Source organism: Danio rerio, chromosome 21 (assembly GCF_052040795.2).
Source record: "Danio rerio strain M-AB ecotype USA chromosome 21, GRCz13ab, whole genome shotgun sequence".
NCBI lineage: Eukaryota > Metazoa > Chordata > Actinopteri > Cypriniformes > Danionidae > Danio > Danio rerio.
Window position 1 is genome coordinate 51114020 of NC_141041.1, and position 17728 is coordinate 51131747.

A 17728-nucleotide genomic window follows, 5' to 3' on the forward strand; every position below is an offset into this window, starting at 1 on the left:
TAATTAGCATCAAAAATGAAGAATAACGACTCAATAGTGTGGTAAAGGTGTTTAAGAATTCAATTGAAATGAGTAATTATATTTAGATTTCTTCATCATTCATTCATTTTCTTGTTGGCTTAGTCCCTTTATTAATCCAGAGTCGCCACAGCGGAATGAACCGCCAACTTATCCAGCAAGTTTTTACGCAGCGCATGCTCTTCCAGCCGCAACCCATCACTGGGAAAATTTAGGTTTCTTATCTGATAAAAATGTTAGGAATATTGATGGTTTTAAAAATGTGTGGAGTTATAAAGAAATGCAGATACAGATGTCTTGAGTCAAATGTATATTTATTAATTGTTTTTTTAATGGAGAAAGCTAAAGTAGAATTTTAAATCCCTCTCTCTCACCCCCCCCCCTCTCTCTCACGATTCTGCAAAGCCGTCACGGGTTTGTCTTCCTCTTGTATCTGTTAAATGAATTGCAGCAATCGCTGTTGTCTAAAATAGCACAATTAAACTGAACAAAAACAAACAAACAATTAAATAAATAAATAAACAAACAAACAATTGAACAAATATTTTTTTTGTTTCATAGAAAATAAAACAGTTATACATAAATAAATAATTGAATAAATAATAAAATCAATAAATAAGTAATGAATTTAATTAATGAATAAATATTTAAATTAATAAACAAATAAATAATTTTAGTTTTTCTATAATATATTTAACTGTTTTAATAAATAAATAACCACACAGATGAGTAATTTATTTATTAATTTAATCAATAAGTAAATTTAATAAAACAATAAAAAATTTATTTAATAAATTGCAAAAAATAAATATATGAATTAATGAATAATTATATAAATAAAAATAAATACATAAATTAGTTATGTATTTATTAAATTAAGTAAATAAATGAGTAAATAATTAAATAATTAATTAATTTAACAAATTAATAAATTATTCAATAAATAAACAAACATAAATAATTGTTAAAAATAAAATAAATAAATAAATAAATAATGGCGATGCAGTGGCGCAGTGGGTAGCACATTTACCTCACAGCAAGAAGGTCTCTGGTTTGATCCTCGGCTGGGTCATTTGGTGTTTCTGTGTGGAGTTTGCATGTTCTCCCCGTGTTGGTGTGGGTTTCCTCCGGGTGCTCCGGTTTCCCCCACAGTCCAAACACATGCGCTATAGGGGAATTGGGTAAGCTAAAATTATCCGCAGTTTATGTGTGTGAATGTGTGTATGGTTGCTTCCCAGTGATGGGTTGCAGACAGAAAAGCAACCGCTGCATAAAAACATAAGCCTGATAAGTTGGTGGTTCATTCCGCTGTGATGACCCCAGATTAATAAAGGGACTAAGCAGAAAATATTTGAAAGAATGAAACAACAAATAAGTAATGAATTTAATAAATAAATAAATATTTAAATAAATAAACAAATAAATGATTTAACAGTTTTTTTCTATAATGTATTTTACTGTTTTAATAAATAAATAAATAACCAAACAAATGAGTAATTTATTTATTTAATCAATAAATAATTTAAATAAAACAATAAATAATTTAATAAATAATAAAACAAATAAATATATAAATTAATGAATAATTATATATATATATATATAAAATACATAAATTAGTTATCTATTTATTTAATTAATAAATAAATAAATGAATAAATTGATAAATAATTTAATAATTAATTAATCAAATAAATAAATAAACAAACACAAATAAAATAAAAAAAGTTAATTAATTAAATATTATTAAAATAAGTACATCACCACAATTAGCCGTGTATAAATTATCTGTTCAGAGCTAGCAGTGCTGATCAGTGTGTGTGTGCGCGTGTGTGTGTGTGTGTGTGTGTCCTCAGCTCTGCCGGAGCTGGACGAGCTGACCATGGAGCAGCTGCTGGTGGAGCTGGAGCGCCGCTGTCAGCAGAACATGCAGCAGCAGATCGAGAACCAGGAGGGTTTGGGCATCGAGTACGACGAGGACGTGGTGTGTGATGTGTGCCGATCGCCTGAAGGAGAGGACGGCAACGAGATGGTGTTCTGCGACAACTGCAACGTCTGCGTGCACCAGGTACAATTGTGTGTGTGTATGTGTGTGTGTAGGAGAAGGCAGGAGAGGGAGTATTGTCCTACATTTAGTTTGTTTTGCTGATGGTCACACTTGAAATCCGTGTCCTGCTGGAAAACATCTCTGATTATGCCTCCGTTTGTTGGGCAATATGAGCATTATTAGGTGGATCATTGTGTTGGAGTTATTATTTGGAGGAGAATTGGCCTGGGTTACACAGTCAGGGGGGATTTCAGGGAAGGATGCTCACACTGGCAGAGGTGTTGCTTTGGGTGTTAAAAGCATAACTCCTGCTACAGCTCAGGGTTACTGTTCTTCATTTCCAATAGAGAAGGAAGAACTTTTCTCCTACAAAAGTTATAATCTACAGTAGTTTTGTCTCTCCCTTGACCAAAGCTCAAATGCTGAAAAATTCAATCAGCAGACTACCACACTGTAAATGCACACACACCTCAGCCAGCCCTGATTTATAGCAGCTCTTCTGCTGTGGAATCTGTGTGGGTTTGCAGTAGAAACTAATGTATATGATCATTTACATCCTTTCAATTAATCCTTTAATCGTGTGTTGTGTTCTGCTCCGGCAGGCGTGTTACGGGATCCTGAAGGTGCCGCAGGGGAACTGGCTGTGCCGGACGTGTGCGCTCGGAGTTCAGTCCAAATGTCTGCTGTGTCCCCGCAGAGGAGGAGCTCTGAAACCCACACGCAGCGGGACCAAGTGGGTTCACGTCAGCTGTGCCTTATGGATCCCTGAGGTACCAGTGCACGGCATTCTGGGAGCAGTAGTTATCAGGAGCGTTTACTTTTATACATGTGCTCTGAAGCTTCAGCCTGGGAGTCATGTCATAAGGAGACAGCGGTGAAAATCACAGACTAATATATATATGTATACACACCTTCCTTCCTACTGCCGCACGCCGTACAAGTTTAGTGTTAGCTGCACTGAAAGGAGGAAGAAAGAAATTCGGTAAAATAGGTCAGAGTCACAGACATTGTTGACAAGAAGCGTCACTGGACTTCATGAGCTACGTAGTTTTTCGCTATCCAACACAAAACAGAGCAACATGCGCCGCAAACTGCACAGACGACTCGTGTCATCAAAAGCAGGCAACACTACGACCTGTTTCACCATGTAAAACAAGACCACCCTTATGAAGATGTTCAGAAATTACAGACATAAACAAGTGTTGGCAAACCAGCGCAGAAGCTCCATGGAGAGGCTCCCCGGCTGGCTCCCCGCATGTTTACGTTGTGATGCGCATTTTGTACATTGAGAGTCTGCATAGACCTATTCGTGCCAGTCTGTCAGATAAATTTGGTTAAAACACGCGCGGATATATCGGAGATATGCACATAACAAGGGTTTATGCGACCCGCAATATGGGATGTCAAGAGGGTGACAGCATAAGGTAAACTGCACACACTTGATGATGTAATGCGTGGATGCGTCTCAGCGCAAAGCATAACTAAACCTTTACATGTCCACGCTGAATCAGTCATCGATAAGGTCTATCAATTAAAGCGTTATCGGCAATCAATAGATCAAGTAATCATTAGCATCCCTAAATAAAATACATTAAAGTATATTTCACCCTAAATTCACCATACTCACCATTAAAAGGAGAGTTCATCCAAAACTGAATACTCTGTGACTATTAACTCACCTTGCTCCAAATCGGGTTTATTTTTTTTTCTGATGTTGAACAATAATATCCAATAGCTTGTAGGTAATGTCTTTGGCTGTTGAAAACTTGAACAAGTAAATGCTGAATTACGGTTGTTCTTTTGTTTATTATTTATATTGTCAGACAGCTAAAACATTTCACTAAATGTGTTAAATCAGCTGCACAAAGCCATTGGCATGCTGAAAATCTAATATAATTGATAGATATAAAGATTTTACATTTATTGTGTTAAATATCGATATCGACGGATATGAAAAAAATTATCGTGGTAATTTTTTTTGCCATATCGCCCAGCTCTATTACTATCAATTATTGATATTCCTATTAATACCTTGACGTCACATATCCCTAGTGTCTCCCACATACCGTTTTTCTTTTGACATAGGATATTGTTTAATGACAGATGAGCTATATTGTTATGACAGATATATATGACAGATATATATGACAGATATATATTGTTTACCCCATTGTCAGATTATTCTGCTTGTTTTAAGGAGAAACTCACTTCATTTTGACTCATTATTTCTGAAATCAAGACGATATTTAGCTTGCCTAGAAAATGCTTTGCGATTTTAAGAATTTGCAGATATTTGGACTAGAAACAAACAAAAAGAAAAGATTTACTTTTCTTGTAAAGCATTTTCTGACTTGTGTTGTTTACTTGTTGATAAAGGTGAGCATCGGCTGCCCAGAGAAGATGGAGCCGATCACCAAAGTCTCCCACATCCCCGCCAGCCGATGGGCCCTGTCCTGCAGCCTGTGCTGTGAACACTCCGGCACCTGCATACAGGTGAGAGACCGCGTGACAATACAGAAAATGCAAAATGAAGCGTCGCATTTAGCAGAGTAGAGCAATTGTTAATAAGGCTCTGCAAAGACTGCGGAAACTCAACTCTTTTAATGTAGAGCCAGTTATTCTGAAGACCTTTTACAATTCATTTATTGCAAGTATTCTGTCCTTTGCCTTTATTTGTTGGTTTTCTTCACTGTCCATAAAAGACAAGAATCGTCTTCAAGGCATCGTTAATTTGTGTTCAGAGATTTTGGGAGTTCCCCTGCGAAGTCTTGCATGCTATTACGAACAGCAGGTGTTGAGGATGGCACATAAAATACTAGGAGACAGAACACATCCCTTAAATAAACATGTTGAGTGGATGCACCTTGGTCGACGTCTAAGGACAATAAGATCTTCCACACATCGTTATGAATTTACTTTTGTGCCTGAAGCAATTAGGTCATGTAATAAATGTAGTTGATCGAAGGACTATTATTTGTTTTTTGTATTTACTGTGGGGCGACGCAGTGGCGCAGTGGGGGTCGCTGGGTCGCTGGTTTGATCCTCGGCTCAGTTGGTGTTTCTGTGTGGAGTTTGCATGTTCTCCCTGCACTTGCGTGGGTTTCCTCCGGGTGCTCCGGTTTCCCCCCACAGTCCAAACACATGCGGTACAGGTGAATTGGGTAGGCTAAATTGTCTGTAGTGTATGAGTGTGTGTGTGGATGTTTCCCAGAGATGAGTTGCGGCTGGAAGGGCATCCGCTGCATAAAACAAACTTGCTGGATAAGTTGGCGGTTCATTCCGCAGTGGTGACCCGGGATTAATAAAGGCACCAAGCCGATAAGAAAATGAATGAATGGATGTATTTGCTGTTAAGTGTTGATGTTTATTGTGTTAAGTGTGTCATTCTTGTTATGCTATATGTGAAACACCATCATGTCCAAATGAATTGCCCCAAGCGGATTAATAAAGTTTTTAAACTAAAACTAAGCTCTGTTATAATATAGGTTATATTTTACAGTGATACAAGCAATCAGGCAGCTGAGATTGGCTTTATGGGATATACAGTTGAAGTCAGAATTTTTCACTCTCCTGCTAATTTTTTTCTTTCTCCAATATTTCCCAAATGTTGTTGAACAGATTCAGGAAATGTTCTCAGTGTTTCCTCTAATGTTTGTTCTTCTGGAGAAAGTCTGATTTGTTTTATTTGGGCTAGAGTAAAAGCAGTTTTTAATAGTTTTAAAGCCATGTTAAGCTCAATATTATTGGCCCCTTCAGCAATATTAGTGTTGGATTGTCTCCAGAACAAACCACTGTTATACAATGACTTGCCTAATTACCCTAACTTTACCCTAATTACCCTAGTGAAGCCTTTACATGTCACTTTAAGCTGAACACTAGTGTCTTGAAGAATATCTAGTCTAATATTATGTCAGGGTTTAACGCTAAGGATTTTTTCTACTGACCAGTGGATCAGATTTTTCTTTGCCCTGCCAATACTTTCACTAGTCTTCCAAAGAAAAGTTAATAGATATTTCTTGGCCACAAATTAAAAGAAAAAAGTCAAAATGTTTGTAAGTTTTGAATTTAAATATTTGTAAAAAGTTAATAAATGTATAATGAGCAGAATTCAAAGTGTTTTGCAAACAAACGTAGCAAAATGTGCAGGTATTTTTTTGCAAACAAAAGATGGCTGACCTGCCAAACCGCCGGCAAACTTTACAAAACATCTTAATTTTTTTTGTCGTGGCGTACCCTCGCAAATGTCTGCTTCCAAGACGTTAGAAACAATTGTTTTCCTTTTGCATCACCCCTTGATGTTGCCGCCATGCTGCTGTCTCTTCGCTGTACGGGTTGTTACGGATGAAAATAACATGCTCAACATCCGATCAGATAAGAGGAAGCGAGAAGGTAGCATTTGAAGGCTTCAAAACACAAACTGTTTTTCGATTCTGACTGTATCTGCAAGCAATTGACAAATGGTCACAGGCAAATTAAACTTTAGTGACAGGGCAGCAGTGGCTCGATCGGGCTAGTAATGATCTACTGTCCCGAGCATCTCACACACAGGCCTCGGGCCATCTTAATGTTGTCCTTAATGTTGAGCCTGTTGTGCTGTCATCATGGCAAAGAGAACAGAAATCAGTTCAGGGATAAATATACAAGGGGTTGACACTTCAGGGGGGGCTAATAATTTTGATTTCAGCTGTATAATTGTCAGTCATCAATATATAATCATCAATATAAAAAATGTCAATATCGGCCCATGCCTAAATGAAATGCAGTCTCTAATCGGGTGTTCTTCCACACAGTGCTCCATGCCGTCCTGCACCGTGGCCTTCCACGTGACCTGTGCGTTTGACCACGGTCTGGAGATGCGCACCACACTGGCGGACAATGATGAAGTCCGCTTTAAATCCTACTGTCTGGAGCACAGCAGCGTCTGGCGCTCAAACAGCAGCGGCGGCGTACAGTCAGACAGACCTGACCCGCGGCACGCCGTCCCGGATCCGGCAGCGGCGCAGAAGCAGGAGCAGGCGGAGCGGGAGAAAGCCAGCCAGCGCAAGCAGAAGCTGCAGGAGCTGGAGGATGAGTTCTACACACTGGTGGATCCCAAAGACATCGCAGAGAGCCTGTCCCTGCCCGACGCTCACGTGGACTTCCTCTTCCAGTACTGGAAACTGAGGCGGAAAACCAACGGCAACAAGCCGCTGGTGTCCATGAAGAGGGACGAGGTGGACAATCTGGCGCAGCAGGAGCAGGACGTGCTGTACCGCCGACTGAAGCTCTTCACTCATCTGCGCCAGGACCTGGAGAGGGTGAGCGAAGACCTGTCACACCAAACACTAGATATTTCAGTCCCGCTCTGAATATACATGAGTTCTCCTGCTCCAAGTGTTATAATTTGGTTATTGTGATACCTCAGTTCAGTTAGCCAAAACTGTATATTTAATCATTTATAAACCCTCAAGTGCACCGCAAAAAATGATTGTGGCAATCAGTTATGACAACTTAATATTTTGGGGCGACACGGTGACGTTCGAAGGTTGCTGGTTTGAGCCTCGGCTGGGTCAGTTGGTGTTTCTGTGTGGAGTTTGCATGTTCTCCCTGTGTTCATGTGGGTTTCCTCCGGGTGCTCCGGTTTCCCCCACAGTCCAAGCACATGCGGTTCAGGTGAATTGGGTAGGCTAAATTGTCCGTAGTGTATGTTTGTAATTGAGTGTGTGTGGATGTTTCCCAGTGATGGGTTGCAGCTAGAAGGGCATCCACTGCGTAAAACAAATGCTGGATAAGTTGGCGGTTCATTCCACTGTGGTGACCCCAGATTAATGAAGGGACTAAGCTGAAAAGAAAATGAATGAATGAATGAACTTAAGTCAACTTAACTTAAGTCAAGTCAAGTTTTGTGGATTGAAAGTGTTGACACAACTTATATATCAAAGATTTACTTGGCCAAACTTATTCAACTTATAAAAAGAGTCAGCTGAACTCATGCATATCAGTTAACATAACTACTTTAAATAGTGCAAATATGTGCAAATGGGAATCAATATTTTTATATAAATAAATCTGTTTTAAAATTGTGTTTTTATGTGTAATTATATATAATTTAGATTTTTTAAATAAATAAATTTATTTATTTATTTTATTTATTGTAATACTTTTATTCAAATATACAGTATATTTACACATTTTTAGATAATACCAGATGATGAACGTCTTTCTGCAGATGGATTTTGCTAATAAAAAATGGCATAAGCGGGTTGGCAAAATTTGGGCAGGTTTGGATGTTTTGAACTTGTATTTGATTTGAAAAATGTATAAAACCCAAGTGTGTGTACCGACTCGTTTTTTAATGTTTTTGTTTTTTTGGGGGGTTAATGTTTTTGTTTAATGTTTTGTGTGGATTTTTGCGGGGGTTTTGGACAGTTTGTGCTGGAAACACTGAGGTGCCCAGAGTGATACAGTCGGTATGAACAAAACAATCTTGTTTTTATCATGACATAAGATTATTTTGCTTTCTCTATTGGCTGATTACGAAAACTCACTTAATTTTGACATTTCTGATAGTAGTTTAGTAGTTGAGATTGAGGTAGATGATGATATTGTGATAGAGTTAGTAGCTGAGATTTAGTTAGTAGTCATTATTGAACAGTTGAGGAAAGGCTACAGTCAGAGGTAATGTCAGCTTTAGCACTGTGAGTTTACACCGGTGTCCTGTGTCACATTATAGAAGCATTCTAACTCCCAATGTCAGTGTGACTTAAACATAAGTGGTGTTTTTTGTTTGTTTTCAGGTCAGAAATCTGTGCTGCATGATCACACGCAGAGAGAAGATCAAGCACTCTTTATGTAACCTGCAGGAGAAGATCTTTTCATTGCAGATTCAGCTCATGGAGCAGAACCTGGTCGGAGGTATGATAACCCTGCACAACTCTCTCATGAAGGTTCTTTTAAGATTTTGGTCAGTGCCAATGTTAAACTGATGCAACCACATCTATGGTGGAAGTGCACCAACATCTGAAGTATATATGTTTACTCTTTAAAGCACATGTATGGCACTACAGATCTACAAATACAGTTCAAATACAGTTATTGATTTATATTTTAAGCAAATGGTCATGGTGCACACACTGAAATATGACTGTGAGGTGTATAAAATGCCACTAAACCTATCCCAAATGTTAAACCAACCCATACTGCTAGACCTTTCCTTAACCAACCCATAAATCTACCCATATCTACCAACAAACCTGTCCTTAACCATAAGTCCACCTCAGAAAACTTATGCAGCTGGAATGGGCGTGGTCAGCTGGAGAGTGGGCGTGGCTTGACAAACAGGAGAGAGAATGAGGAGGAGGAGCAACATTCGTCTATCAGTGTCTCATACTGATTTATTCTGTTCATATACACACTATTAATATCAGCGCTGCATGATACTGGAAAAGGGCAGCACGGTGGCGCAGTGGGTAGCACAATCGGCTCAGAAGGTTGCTGCTTCAAGCCCGGCTGGGTCAGTTGGTGTTTCTGTGTGGAGTTTGCATGTTCTCCCCGTGTTGGTGTGGGTTTCCTCTGGGTGCTCCAGTTTCCCCCACAGTCCAAACACATGCGCTATAGGGGAATTGATCAACTAAATTGGCCGTAGTGTATGAGTGTGTGTGTGTGAATGGGTGTGTATGGGTGTTTCCCAGTACTGGGTTGTGGCTGGAAGGGCATCTGCTGCGTAAAACATAGGCTGGAATAGTTGGCGGTTCAATCTGCTAATAAGGGATTGAATCAGGGATTAAGCCGAAGGAGAATTCGTGCAATCTCAAAATATTTATTTCCTGATCTTTAAACCCACATCTGTGTTTAACCTTAACCAATCCAAAGAATAACTGCTTTATTATTAATCTTACCCAACCCTTAAACCTACCCATACACCTAAACCTGTCCCTAACCTTAACCAATCCATAAATCTGCCTATAACCTCATCAAACCTTCCTGTACCGCTGATTCTGTATGATGTAAACACATTGATATTCAATATGGACCCTTTTCACAAGCCTGTTATGACGTATTTAACGGTCATCAGCAGCTTAAATCCCTGATATTTTTTAATATTTAGATGTTAGATCTGTGTTTATGTTTGTATCATATCATCATTCCTTCATTCATTTTCTTGTGGGCTTAGTCCCTTTATTAACCCGGGGTCGCCACAGAGGAATGAACCGCCAACTTATCCAGCAAGTTTTTATACATCTTTGCTTCAAATTACAGAAAAAACAAATTACTGCTTGTGCGAGGCGTTTCCAAGGCCGCATTTACACTGCACTGTTCAAGTGACTCAATTCTGATTTTGTTCTCCAGTCATGTGGCACAGATGGGATACGGCTCATGTACGTGTAAGCAGGAACAAATCACATGCAGGGCCGGAGTGGGACTCAATTTCAGCCCTGGAGTTTCAAGACAGACCGGCCCACCTCAGTTCACGACTGATTCCAATTCAGTTTCTAATGGCACTATCACGTCTTTTTCAAGAAAACAGCTGCTTTAGAAATGTTCAACAGCCCTAACAGTATTTATTATATGTCTTAACAATAAAAATGAAAAAAAAAAAAAATTATTATAAATTATCAGGTGAGATTTGAACACGGGTCCGTGGCGTTGTTATGCAATATGCTTACCACTGGCCCACAATGGCGCTAATAACAAGGATTAAAAAATAAGTGATGACTTATGACCCTTAAGACACAGCAGAACTTTATATTGATGGCTTAATCTGTTTTTCCCCTTTTTAGACTTCTGATCAAGTTATGTCAGAATTATTATTGTAGTAAATCATCTCGTTTTCATTGAGCAGGTGTATTATTCATTAATATTAATTATTCGAATTCTTATATTCACTAAGGTGCCGCTGTTTGGGGTCGATAGTTACATCATCATTAACGTCAGTTAACCTGCAGGCTGCATTTTGCTCACGGGACTGCAAGAAAATAAATAAAAATAGCGGAGCTGCTGCAAAATAATGAATAAAAAGACTGAAGCTATGGTCAAATGAATAAATAAATGAAAAAGTGTAACTGCTGAGAGTGCAAGCAGCTAGGAACACCGGCCATCGTGGCCCAAAAACAGACCAGCCCACCGGGAATTCTCCCGGTCCTCCCGATTAGCCAATCCGGGCCGGATCACATGGATTCCGATTTACTGAAATCAGATTCAGGCCTTGTTCATATGTGGAAATTAATCCGATATAAATCAGATCTGTGTTCTCGTGTCTGCAGTGTAAGCAGGTAGATCGGATTTTCACCTGTTAATGCGAGTCACACGTCGGTAAAAACCGCAGCGAATGACGTCAAGTCTGACACTTTCTTTTCAGAACAGACTTCAGCAGAGTCCCAAACCTTAAATCTCATACACAAGGACTTAAACAGCTTTATATTGTCATATAGCACAGGTATAAGCATGTTAACGAGAGCGAGACAGCGTAATGTCCGCCACGTAACCAGTATCAACTAACATAAAACTAGTGCATACGTCACATGCATAAATCACGCCATGGACATTACATTAAGAAGCCTGAAGGTTTAAAAAAGACTATACATCAAAAGAAGATGGACAAAAGAGAAGCTTTCTGTCATAAACTATAGTAAAACAGCTCAAAAGCTGCAAACAGATTACATACAGGAATAGAGGAAAGAGCACTCTTTAATTATCAGCTGTTAGTCAGCGGCCGCTCTTTTTCCTGGTCATCTCGCCTGTGCTGTGTGCAGTGTAAATGCAGACGATCGGATAGCAGTCACTTTTATAAGATAATGTGAGCAGCTCATCCAAAAAATCAGATTCAGTCGCAGTTTGGAATTGACCATGAAGATCTGCAGTGTACATGCAGCCTAATGCAGCGTCTGTGGTGCAGGACAGTAACCTTGACGTTATTCTCTCCTCTGGCTGCCGTCATCACTCTCACACTATTTTTTCCCTTTTGGGAACATCTTTATAACATAACCGTGGAGATTTTCTTTAATGTTTGAGCAAATAAGATTGTAAAAAAACATTAGTTTTCCCAACTATGACGACTTCTGCTACTGAGAAACCCGGAAGTGTGAAAAGGGTCCATTTAAAGTGGGATTTAAAGAAGACCTACAATATTGCATTTATATTGTGTTTAACAATTGTGCACTTGATAATATTAATTCAGATAAGCAAGAACAGTTTACACATACATTGATAAGTGTTTAAATGAACACATAATGCTGGAATATTCTTGCATTTGGTTTATTAAAGTTCTTTGTAGACTTAAATAAATTCTGTACTTTACATTGACTAAAGTAACTACAGTTAGGAACATTTGCCTAAATTAATATTGCATGGTGCTCCGGTTTCCCCCACAGTCCAAACACATGCGGTACAGGTCAATTGGGTTGGCTAAATTGTCTGTAGTGTGTGTGTGTGTGGATGTTTCCCAGTGATGTGTTGCGGCTGGAAGGGCATCCGCAGCGTAAAAACTTGCTGGATAAGTTGGCGGTTCATTCCGCTGTGGCGACCCCGGATTAATAAAGGGACTAAGCCGACAAGAAAATGAATGAATGAATGAATGATATTACATGGCATATAATTAAAAAAGTAAATTGCGTAGAATTGCACACAACAACACGACTTCGAGAGCAAACTAATCAAACTATAAAACAATATTGAAGGAAAATGTTCTTTCAACACCTTATATCCCATATATAAGGCATATCAATGACATGTTCAGAATGTATTGTCCCATGTTTATCCCCCAAACATCCAATTAAGCTCTTTTCCACCCCCAAAAGAGACACAGTGCATGTAAATGAAATTAATGTTAATTTAATAATTTACACATTTAATTTCTCCATCGTTCTCCTCAGACTCGACTGATCCTGCATCAGCTTCAACACACGAGCATGTAAACTCTCTCTGAGCCACTCACAGCCCTGCTGACAAAACATAATAAAGTCTTTTTTGCTTTCTTTACCGCTGGCTCAAGCAGAGAAACGTTTCTAGATTTTGTTTTTTAACAATCAAGTTTTACAGTCAAGTGCATAGAAACACTGCCCAACCTGCCCAACAGCACCCAGAACACCTTAGCAACAACTCTACACATCAACCAGAAGACCTTAGCAACATGGAAGTGAGTTTGAAGAACAAATCAAAAGTCTAATCAACATTTCCTACTGATGAATGGAGGGTTTTGTACAGTTATGTGAGCATTAGCCTCCAAAACACAACAAACAATGAGTGTCTCTTCTGCAAGCTCATTGGCTGTTCGATGAGTGTCTTCTGCAAGCTCATTGGCTATTTGGCGAGTATCTTCTGTGAGCTCATTGGTTGTTTAATGAGGGTCTTCTGTGAGCTCTGCTCCTCGGTCTTAACTCGCTGTTAAAAAAAGAAACTCTCAGGACCTCAAATGTATGTTAAAAGAGGGACAGAATGGCTCAACATAAATAAGGACGACACAACAGCAATAGTAGATGAATAGATAACTCTCAGTCCTAAACGCAGGGTTCATACACATTTTTACTACTCAAATTTTTGAATAACACTTACAGGTAAATAATGAAGACCTAATGTATCATGCAATGTCTGTGTGTCTGTACAGTAAATAATAAGAAAATTAAAAATACATTCATATTTATTATTAATATTATTGTAAAATGCATTCACTGCAAAAAATGCTTTTCTTACTTAGATTCTTCCTCTTGTTTCTAGTCCAAATATCTACAAATTCTTAGATCAAGAAGCATTTTCTAGACAAGCAAAACATATTGTCTTGTTTTAAGAAATAATAAGCCAAAATTAAGTGAGTTTTTCCTTAAATCAAGCAAAATAATCTTGTTTTTCGATTTGTGACAATATTATTTTGCTTACCCCATTGGCAGATTATTTAGCTTGTTTTAAGGAAAAACTCACTTCATTTTGGCATTTTATTTTTTTAAACAAGACAATATGTTTTGCTTGTCTAGAAAATGCTTCTTGATTTAAGAATTTGTGGATATTTGGACTAGAAACAAGACAAAAATCTGAATAAGAAAAGCATTTTTGCTGAGTAATTGTATCTCTAGAATGCCTCATCAAATTGGCATCTAACACTGGATAAACTAAAATGTCAAAATTACACTTGAAAGAATGCTTATGTCTGTTAAATGGACTGTATTTTGATTAAATTACATTATTGATGCTGTAAAAGAAACCTTATGAAATTTAAAATAGCCGCTTTAACTTTTCTCAGAGGCTGAAAAACACTTGCCATGCATATATACAGTACAGTTGCCCATTAAAGTTAAAGATGCTAACATTGCCTTAGTTGAAGTTTATTTTATGATCTTTAAACCTACCAGTAAACCTAAACCTAAACCTTATCCAACCCAGAAAAATAATAAGTAAAATGCACATTAAATTTATTACTTCATATTGTAAAATACATTGTAAAAGACGCTAGCATTGAGCTAATTAAAGTTCAATACACATTAATCTGTTAATTTATTTGCTGTACATTAATTTCATGACCTTTAAACCTCCTCAAACCTAATGCTGCCTTTAACTTCAACCAACCCAGAAGAAAACACTATTAAACAAATGCATATTCATTGCTCATCGTTAAAATACATTGAATCCCCACAATACATGTCAATTACTGTGATGTATAAATGCCATCAAATTAACATCTAATGTTGACAGTAAAAAACGTTAATAACTGATTACAGGACAGTGCTGTAATTCACTTTTGATGCTTTTTGGCACTGATGTTAGATGCTAATTTGATTTTCATATCAAGCTGCCCGATATTTTGCTTGTTTTCAGTAAAATCTCACGAAATTTTGCCTTATTATTGGTGAAAACAATTTGTTGCTAGTCTTGAAAATGCTTCAATTTTTAAAAGAAATTTAAGGATTTCTAAATATTTGGACTAGAAACAAGACAAAAACTCCTAGTATGCAGTTTTTGAATTGTTGTGAAACTGGTCGGTGCGTTTTCTTGTCTAAAATGTGCACTGACAGGTGGAGCTTTGAGAACAATTGAAAATATCTGGAGAAGTTTAGGTGCAATATTCTCATATGTCTGTTTCTCAGGCCTGCTGTTGATGTTTTGTGGCTTGTATTTTTTATATTTTGCACACTCTTTTATATTCTGTACACAGAAAAATCTCAGAGAGGCGAAAGGAAGCATCGCAATAGAGTCCAGGAACGAGTAAAGGAAAGGAGGAAGAATAGTCCAGAAAAGAAAGACAAGTGGAGATCAGATGACAACTCTCTTTTCTCACAGCTGGGTAAGTGTGTAACCCTGTTGCAAAATCATTCAGTCGTAAATCTCAAAAGAGCTGCACTGTGCTTTCTGTTTGCATGCAATAAATCTAAAGGAGACCTGTTCTGCCTCTTTTTGCAAGATTTAAAATAAATCTCTGAAGAGTGTGTAGTGAAGATTCAGCTGAGAACAGCACACAGATAATGTTCTCCAGCTCTCTGAAACTGACCCTCTTAGGCTTTTGAGGTGTTTTAGTGACTGTTGCTTTAAATGCAAATGAGATTGCGCTCTTTTCAGAAGAGGGCGGAGCTACAGATGCATGTGCATCAGCATAGTGGCAGATTCAAAAACAAGACTAATGTCCTATGCTAATGAGGGTGAGATGGGCACTAGTGGGCGGGGCTTTCCCCCTCTGATGACACGTACAGCAGGAGAATGTCAATCACAGTGTTTCTGCATCAAGTCTGATTAGAACAAACACGATTCACTCATGTTGAGCATTAGAGGCTGCTGGAGATACTCACACACTGCTCACACACACACTACTGGGTTTAAACCCCACAGAAAAGCGATTTGTGCATGATAGCTCCCTTCAAAGTAAGTTCTTTATGTGGCAGGTGAAAAAATGATGCATTTAAATGATGTGCAGACTTTGTAATTGGGCTTATGTAAATTATTGTTTTTTTATTTCTTGTTTGTGTCGATGTTTTTATTAGGCAAGGCAAGATTATTTATATAGCACATTTCATGCACAATGAAAATTTAAAGTGTCTATATCACCAACCCGTGAGCAACCCTGTTCCTGGAGATCGACCTTCCTGCAGATTTCAGCAGCAACCCATATCAAACACACCGGCCTGTAATTATCAAGTGCTGTTCAGGTCCTGATTAATTAGTTCAGGTGTGTTTAATCAGGGTTGGAGCTGAACTTTGCAGGAAGGTGGATCTCCAGGAACAGGGTTGAGCACCACTGGTCTATATAAACAAGATAATTATAAGAATTATTAAAAAAATCACACAGTAAGTGTGAGGAATAAAAACATCAAACTATTTAAATGATCAGAAACAGATTTAAAATGTTTTAAAGCAGGTTTACACTGCAAACAATAATTTTCAGAGTTTTGTTGTCTTGTTTCTTGTCCAAATATCAAAAAATTAATGAATCAAGAAGCATTCATTCATTCATTCATTCATTTTCTTTTTGGCTTAGTCCCTTTATTAATCAGGGGTCGCCACAGCGGAATGAACCGCCAACTTATCCAGAATATTTTTTACGCAGCGGATGCCCTTCCAGCTGCAACCCATCACTGGGAAACACCCATACACTATGCATAATTTAGCTTACCCAATTCCCCTATAGCGCATGTGTTTGGACTGTGGGGGAAACCGGAGCACCCGGAGGAAACCCACGCCAACACGAGGAGAACATGCAAACTCCACACAGAAACACCAACTGACTAAGCCGAGGCTCAAACCAGAGACCTTCTTGCTGTGAGGCGATAGCACTACCTACTGTGCCACCATATCGCCTGCATCACAAAGCATTTTATAAGAAATTATATTTTCAGAAATAATGAGTTTTTCCTTAAAGCAAGCAAAATAATCTGACATTAGGAAAAAAAATTATCTGACGTCAAAATGAAAACCAACATTATTCTGCTTCCCCCATGGGCCCATTATTTATTAAGGAAAACCTGCTATTTTGACTGATTATTATTTAAAACAAGACACTATATCTGTTGCTCTACCAGAAAATGCTTCTTGGTTTAAGAATGTTTAGATGTTTGGAGTAAAAAAAAACATTTGTCGCAGGGTTGAAGTAGTAAAACGAAAGATGGACACAGTGCAACCTTTTAGGAGCTTTTGATTAAAAGTGGCTCTGTTATCAAACTCTGTTGCATTTCACCCTTCACAGAACGTCTTAGATGAGTGTGTGGCAGTTTCATCTGTTTTGTTTTCTGTGTGTGATTTGTCGTGTGCACATTCCTCACCTGTCAGTGTTAAACTGTGCATGCACGCTCAAGACCATAAATACAGTCAAGCAATAAAAAGCCTGGTATTTCCACTTGAAGAATATTTGTATTCTGCAGTTGACTCGCAGCACAGAAATCTAAAGCATGTGTCCTTTTCCCCATTTATACGGGACTTCATGATAAACTGCTCAGGCGTGGACCGATGTTTACTAAATCATTCAGATCAGATCAGCACCATGCTTCAACTTTTCTGTTTGTTGTCATAGCGATGATTGCTGGATGGGCGTGGTTAAGTATGCTAGACCCGCCCAATACCTCAAATGCATATGCAGATTTTAAAGGTTCGACACCTTCAAGTACTTTTTCTGAGATTGTAACAGATGTGTGTGTGTTGAGCATCAGTCAGACACTGTTTACACCTGACAGCTTTAATTGTGGGGAAAACTGGATCATTTCAGCTTTTCGG

The 17728-nt window shown here is 38.3% G+C and overlaps 2 protein-coding genes across 7 annotated transcripts in view; both read left to right on the forward strand.

Moving 5' to 3' along the window:
• ddx46 (DEAD (Asp-Glu-Ala-Asp) box polypeptide 46) overlaps nucleotides 1-17728 on the forward strand; it is an 800847-nt gene that overhangs the window by 355561 nt on the left and 427558 nt on the right. The gene's annotated exons all lie outside the window — the stretch shown is intronic.
• Nucleotides 1-17728, forward strand: part of jade2 (jade family PHD finger 2) — a 29784-nt gene that overhangs the window by 5228 nt on the left and 6828 nt on the right. Inside the window, exons 6-12 of one of the 6 annotated variants that reach the window (XR_015520865.1) lie at nucleotides 1875-2086; nucleotides 2668-2835; nucleotides 4442-4558; nucleotides 6856-7362; nucleotides 8842-8959; nucleotides 15186-16075; nucleotides 16248-17663. Coding sequence is in view for 1 of the 6 variants with exons in the window: in XM_087301991.1 (XP_087158117.1) it covers nucleotides 1875-2086; nucleotides 2668-2835; nucleotides 4442-4558; nucleotides 6856-7362; nucleotides 8842-8959; nucleotides 15186-15314 (1251 nt within the window). In the remaining 5 variants the exon portion in view is untranslated. Of the gene's footprint in view, nucleotides 1-1874; nucleotides 2087-2667; nucleotides 2836-4441; nucleotides 4559-6855; nucleotides 7363-8841; nucleotides 9337-10270; nucleotides 10620-15185; nucleotides 17664-17728 lie in introns of those variants that run through there. The other 5 variants (XR_015520864.1, XR_015520866.1, XR_015520867.1 and 2 more) reach the window with 5 other exon arrangements.